The sequence below is a fragment of the Malurus melanocephalus genome, unplaced genomic scaffold, assembly GCF_030028575.1.
Source record: "Malurus melanocephalus ecotype Western Australia unplaced genomic scaffold, MMel_1.1 scaffold_90, whole genome shotgun sequence".
In the NCBI taxonomy this organism is placed as follows: domain Eukaryota; kingdom Metazoa; phylum Chordata; class Aves; order Passeriformes; family Maluridae; genus Malurus; species Malurus melanocephalus.
The window spans coordinates 299,708-306,599 of NW_026623322.1; the positions used below are offsets into that span (position 1 = coordinate 299,708).

Below are 6,892 nucleotides of genomic sequence, written 5' to 3' on the forward strand. Positions count from 1 at the left end.
ACATGCTAATGAAAACACTACTTGAGACATAAAAATGAGATGTATGCATATTCTTCCCAAATACTGCAAGAAATATTTTATAGTTGCAACCCCTAAAAATGCCTGTCAGTTCTCTTTCAAGCTAAATGCTTTAGATAAGTAAATTACTATAATATTTGCAATGGCCACAGGGACTACGCTGAAGTTACATTAGAAAAACCAAAGTAAATAATTTATCAAAAGCAGAAATTGCATCAGTTCTAGGGTGACCTCAGTATGTTTGGAAGGCCAAAAGGAAAAGTTAAAGGACAAATGAATATATTGTTACTACAGCAGTGAGTGCGTAATAAAATGACATCCCTTGATGTTCTGCAATTATCCTCTATTGAGGAGTTTCATACAAGACAGCCCAGTTTATAAATCAAACCCAAATCTTTTAAATCCCCACTTCTGGAAGCCTGATTAAGTGTTGAAAATTGACTAATGTTCCTATGGGTTTGTAGGATACCAAAAACCATCAGAAACCATAAAGATTTTGGAATTTACTGGTATTTCTGCTGATCGTGAATGAGGCAGAAGAGCACAGCTTGTGCTTTCCTGGCTCAGACATGCTGGATGCAGAAAAATGTAATGCTGATACGTGAAGTAGACTGAACTCAGAAAACACATCCCTTAGGAACTGGGTGGTACCTCTGAGAGAGGCCAATGTTTCACCCTAACCTTGCCCTTGAACACTGTTTTAATGCCTTGTCTTTTGGCTGCTGAAATTTTGGAGGTTTGTATTAGCGCCCTACAGAGGAGGAAGCAGAGGAGGAGGAAAAGGAGGAGAAGGACTGTGAGTGCCAGCTCCACAGCCCTTTTAGTACCCATTACTGATCATTTCACACAGCAGTTTGGCAGCAAGCCAAGTACCTAGCGTTTAACCTGGTTAGACGTGAGGCACTGGTGTGAAGGTACATAATTAACAAAATTACCAGCTAAATTCCAGATTCTTTACTGTTGCTATAAAACCCAGCTCAGAATCCTCTATCAGTCACAGGACAAATGCTTAAGCCAGCAAGAAGAGCCAAAAATACTTCCTTACGTTTGCTGCTAAATATCTGTCTCCCACCAATGTCAATAACTTTGGTTTGTCTCCTTTCCCCTGCTAGGTGCTCCAGTAGAAACCTATCGAGTTCCTTGTAGGTGCTGTGGAACACATGCCCTTGCTCTGCCTGCAGAGCGATTGCTTGCTCCAGCAAACTCAAGTTCCCTTTTGTTTTGTCCAGCTCGAYGGACACGTCTGTGGTTTCTGACAGGCACTCGTTGTCGTCTTCTTCGCTTTCGGGGAAGAGATTCTGAATTCTCTTCTCAAAAGGATCGGGGTGAGGCTCCTGGGATGCTCTCAGCTCTGTTTCTGAGTCACAGAGGGTTTCACAAGGACCGTATTCGACCTCTTCCTTCTTAATTTCTGGGACTTCTAGGATGCTGGGTTGATTACACTCTACAATATACTTCTGGGTTACGTGGGGCTTTACATTAGTTTCTTCCGAGAAATTTGAAGAACTCTCCCACTCGTTGTCCATAATTTCAGAGTTACTTTCATTTTCCTCAGATGAACAGTATTTTGKGTCAGAAATAGCAGTCTTTTCCTTTCCTTCAGCTGAGTTAATCAGGTAACATTCATCAGTGTCATCACTTTCTGTTTTTAAGGATTGAATGCCACTATCATTTAGGTTTTCTGGCACTGTTTGATTAGGTGCATCTTTTGCTGATTTTCCCATGTTCATCAAAGGTTTGGCCACAGCATCTTGATAGCTGGAGTAGTTGTCTCTTGTTTGACTGGAATTTTCTTGCCCACCCAAATGAAGTGTTTCCTCAGATGATTTTGGAATACTCTCCTCTGTATGAGAAAAAAGGCAAGAGGAATACGTCAGAATAACCATTTTTTGTGTCTTGTAGAAGTGATATGAGGATATTTACTTACCAGTTCCCATTCCTTTACTCAAAAAGGTACTTTGAAATGATTGAATGCACACCAACGCTCTATTTGAAATGACTGCTTCTAACAGGAGGATAAGCCCTTCTAAGAAAATATCTGTTTTACACGATAGTTCCAGCACTATATGAAAAATAATTAYACCCCCATTTCTCACTGATGGTGAAAATATATATTGTCTTAGAACACACACACATGCACATACAGTTATATCCATTTATGTAAATATAATATGCCATAAATTGATACTACATATATACATATAACCTATATAATATGTGTGTGTATATATATATATATATATATATACAAGCCCAGTAACACATTTTACAATTCGTCTGATCTATTTTCACTTTTATTTTATCTGAGATTCCCAAATATTTTCTCAAAAGAAACCCTAATTACTTTCTCAGTTACCCCAGATCCCATGAAAGACCTTGATGGAAAAATCCTCAATACTTCACAAAGGGCAAGCTCGTGGTCACCACTGAAATTGCCACATTAAGTGATAGATCAGGTCATGCACAGGCAAACAGAAATGGTTGTTATGTACAGACTCATAAAGGACTTGTTAAAGACACCACTGAAGTGCATCCTGTCCTTATAAACATCTTTCTTCAGAAGAAAAGCAGCAGCCAGCAGGTAATAAAGGCTGCATGTAGGAGAGGTTGTCAGTGTGCAAGACAATATGCCTTTTGTATCTCATTTAATTTTTTATAAACATTTCCTCTGACAAGGACACTCAAAAATACATCTCCATCATCTTCCTTTCTGGTAATTATCTCTCTAAAATCAACACTGGTTTTGCCAGGATCAAGTAAATATTGCCATAGTAACTAAAAGCATTTTTGGATGAAGGGAAGAATTTAGTCACAACACTAGCCCCTTCAATAATGCTGATTATAGGGTACATTCTTTTGTTGGGATCTATTCAACATAAACTGAAAAATTTAACATTTTACTTCCTAGAAAGGAAGATGAATAAACAAGCACAGACTATTTCATAAGATGTGTCTGTTCTTTCCCGAATCAGAAGAACTCCAGGTTTAAATAATAAATTAAGCATAGCCTAAAAGGCAAATGAAGTTTCTCTCAATAACACAGTGAGCTATTAAGAGAAAGTGTAAAGGGTTATGATAATTTTAAAGTATTATGAACTACAGAAAACAAATAAAAAGCATTTTCAGTGAATATGTCCAATTCATTGAACTATTCTCTCAATCCACTTAACTACCCACATGTGTACAATAATGATTTATAGACATTATACCTAATTATGCATATTTGGGCTGTGTTAGAGTGCCTAACAAAAGCTCTAGAAAGCAACAATTACCTCTGTTGCTTAGCTACATAGTTTAAAATATTCCTATTAAGTGCAGATTATTGTGGAGGGGAAAAGGGGGACAAAAATGCACATGTGCACCACAATGCATTTCACTTTACTGCTGCCAAACTGTTAGCATTTTGGGTCATTTCCAGTTTACATAATTGTTTGGTTCAACTGTTTGTTATATGTTAAAAGAAAATATTGATTAATTCTTATTCTTCTTCAGAAAATTGGACTCATGCAGGGAGAGGTGGCCTTGTTCACTGTGTGCATAAAGTTGTATTTAAAGAAGTGTCTGTAAACCTTAGTGTAACTTTTTAGCAGCTGGTCTAGTACCACACACATTGCAGTATTCTGAATAAAGTCTGCCGTCTTTCACATCTCAGCAAGTAAGAATGATGATTTGGCTCTATAACCAACTTTATTCAAATGAGTTTTCATTATTTTCTTTACTGCCATTTGGAAAATGACAGAATCCCATCATGGGTCATTTCAAAAAGTAACAAGATCTATCTAAAAAAGAAGTCTCCTGCCCATCAAAAGAAAACAAAACAAAGCATCATAATGGTAAAATCCCTTTTCAGTTATTTTTCTGTGTGAAAGATGAAAAATAATACAAATTGATGGTAAAAAATTCTTTTTCATTAAGTAATCAACAATTTTTAAAGCAGTGTTTAAAAATTTGTTGTTGAATCAGTCTTAATGGTTCAGCTGTCCCAGCTTTGCTTTTTACTTCTACAGGCTGTAAATTTACTTTTAAAACAATCAAAACTCAGCTTAGTTTACAGTTGCATCAATCCATGAATTGAATCATTAAATGATCAACAGACACGAATCATGAACTCATAATAAAGTGAGAAATATTACACTAAGAAATCACAAGTAAACTTACATARCCAGACCAACTGTATGCTTTAGGTGAAATTCGTTTTGTAGCTGGCAAAATAAATGCAAAATATGTAGGTGGTATTATCATTGACACAAGCAGGTTGAAGGATATCATATTGGTATCAAATAAATCTTTTYCAAATCAAGTGGGATTTTTTGTTTTGACTGAGGGCCATGGTTTCCCTACATTTTCTTCATTGCCTCTAGCCCAACAGTTGCCCTTTTTAAGAAAAGGAACCAGTTAAATAACTTGGGTTCATCTGTATATGGCACAGAGTCTACCTTTACAGCCATCACCGTATTTTCCCTTCATCAACTTCTTCAATGTGTGCAGACAACAGAAAAAGGGGAAGAAAAAGGTGTTGCTGAGGGCACCTCTGGATGGTCAGGCTTAATCAACACAAAAAAAAATTAGCTGAAGTCCAAATATCTAAAAAAAAAAAAAAAAAAAAAAAAAAAAAAAAAAAAAAAAAAAAAAAAAAAAAAAAAAAAAAATCCAAAACCCAATAACAAAACCTCAAAACAGCAGCCATACAAGAAATTCCCTTCTGGTACTCAGAGATAGAAACAGCCCCTGCAGCCTGAACAGGCATTCGGAGCTATGGGACTTTTTTTCCTGATGAATTTTGCTTAGCAATGTCACCCAAAAGACAGAGACATTGTTCATCACCTTGCATATTTATGTTCTACCTTCTGGGTTTCCACAGCAATGGGATTCAGACCTTTGGAAAAAACTCCTCCTAGAAGATTTACAAGAGACAGCTGACTGAAAACTTTGCAGTATAGAAATGCCACAAAGATCTCCACTGATTTTGGTGGAATCAGGATTTGAGTCTTTAATCTGAAAGACATTTTTCTTCTTCTTCTGTGTGCTATAAAACATGGGGGGTTTGTTTTAAGGAAGTTCAGTTTAGGGTGGATAAATACGTAAATTACTAATCTCATTTCATCATAAAACCATGGGAGACCCCAGACTGGAAGGGACCTTGAAACACCATCTGGTCCAGTCTTTTGTGGTAAAGGGACCCTGGATGAGATTATCTAACACCCTGTCCTTCAAAAGGGTTTTTAAGAGAAAGAAAGTGGAAAATAAGTTACATTTTAATTCTAATAGCAACCAGCTATCAGAGTGACGTGTAAGTTCATTCTGTTTGCATATTATTTATGATTACTAATTTCCCAGTGCCAAATCACGTTCCTTTTATCTTAACATTTGCTGTGTACAGATGACTCCTAACGTCTTCCTGCTATCTTCCACTGACATCTTCTCACTTCRTAACAAAATGATTAATTATTTTGGCAGGACTTCTTAAACAAATATGTGAATATTGCTTGAGGCTTTTTGTTCTACTCGAATATATATAAAAATATATTAGAAAGGAAGAGTAATCAAARCGTACTATAACCATATCTTTCTGTCTTCCCATCCTCACCCATGTTTTCCAGCATACACAATATAGAAGCTGCTATAAATTGTTAGATGTGTTTGGCTTAGCAGTGTTGGAATAACAAGTATAAAAGTGCTGAGTCTAATAATCGTGCTAAACAGAACACACACAGCAGTCACACGCATGAAATTGCTTTGCTAAATGTTAAAGTCAACAATGTTTTGCTAAGCATTTTTTTTCCCCTTCCTAAGAGCTCTATATATTCCAGTGAAAATCTGCTCTTCATAAATGTGTTTTTCTCAGTGGTGGGCTCAAGTTTGCTCYTTGACAGAGGTAGTGGTGAAGCAGATGCTGCTCCATATCTGACCTGCTACAGTGGTTGTCTCTGTGTGGTCCACAAAGCATTTACTAGACCCTGGGAGAGGCTATTGTGCAAAATAAATGAAAATATAATGTTTAAACCTGGACAGAAAGGCACCATTCTAACTCTTTTAGAAGTCAAACTTGTCTTGCAACCTGTTTCAAAATACTGTTTCTTATGTTCCTTTCTGTGGAATTCAAGTTAAAGTGGAATTCAAGCAAGTACCTGGATTTGAGCTGCCTTCGAGGACGCTGATRTCTTCCTGTAACTCCGTCCTGTCTTCATTCTCTTCTTTGCATTCCAAACTGGGGCTGTAGTGGCGGGGTTTCATTAACAGGGACTTCCTTTTGTTGACAGGAACACCTGATATCTGATCTTCAGCTTTTCTCTTCTTAGCCATGGAGCATTTRTAGGCACTGCAATGATCAATTGCCAGAGATGGAGAAAAAAGTGGGAGAAGTGAGGGGTAATTTTTTTTTTTTTTAGATAGCACCACCCTCTAGTTTAATTCTAAGTATAAAAATGAGGACTGACAAAATATTAAATCACTTGCAGTTTCAGCAAATTGTGTCTAGTGGATATTTAATTTTAGGTAGTGAAAGTCCAGGCTGCAGGAAAGTTCCATTTCTTTCCAGTGAGGCCAAAACCTTTTGGGAAAAGGGGAATGAGGATTAAGACAAAATAAACAAACAAACAAAACAAAAAAAAAACAAAAACAAAAACAAAAACCCATAACCCAGCAGCCTTAAGGAAAGATTGAAAAAAAACCAAAACCAATGTAGTTTGTGTTGATAATCCAGAAAAGCAGCTAAAGGGAAAATTATGCCACTGGTTRTACTACAACATCCTGAGCCTTTGGTCCATTACCTTTACATCAGTATGAATATCCAGTTACACACCTTGAGTTCAACAGCAAGAAACCTGTGTGAAACACTCTGTACATTGATAACATTTTGCAATGTTAGGGCTCT

At 36.8% G+C, this 6,892-nt stretch overlaps 1 protein-coding gene across 4 annotated transcripts in view; it reads right to left on the reverse strand.

Annotated features, from left to right (window-relative positions):
- The window catches only part of ST18 (ST18 C2H2C-type zinc finger transcription factor), a 48,431-nt gene extending 42,095 nt beyond the window's left edge, over window positions 1-6,336 (reverse strand). The window contains exons 1-3 of one of the 4 annotated variants that reach the window (XM_057368313.1): window positions 6,147-6,330; window positions 1,485-1,861; window positions 1,064-1,412 (exon numbers count right to left, since the gene is read on the reverse strand). In XM_057368313.1, coding sequence (XP_057224296.1) covers window positions 1,064-1,412; window positions 1,485-1,861; window positions 6,147-6,321 — 901 coding nt within the window. In that variant the 5' untranslated portion in view covers window positions 6,322-6,330. Of the gene's footprint in view, window positions 1-1,063; window positions 1,862-6,146 lie in introns of all 4 variants that reach the window. The other 3 variants (XM_057368312.1, XM_057368314.1, XM_057368315.1) reach the window with 3 other exon arrangements.
- Between the last annotated feature and the right edge of the window lie 556 nt (window positions 6,337-6,892).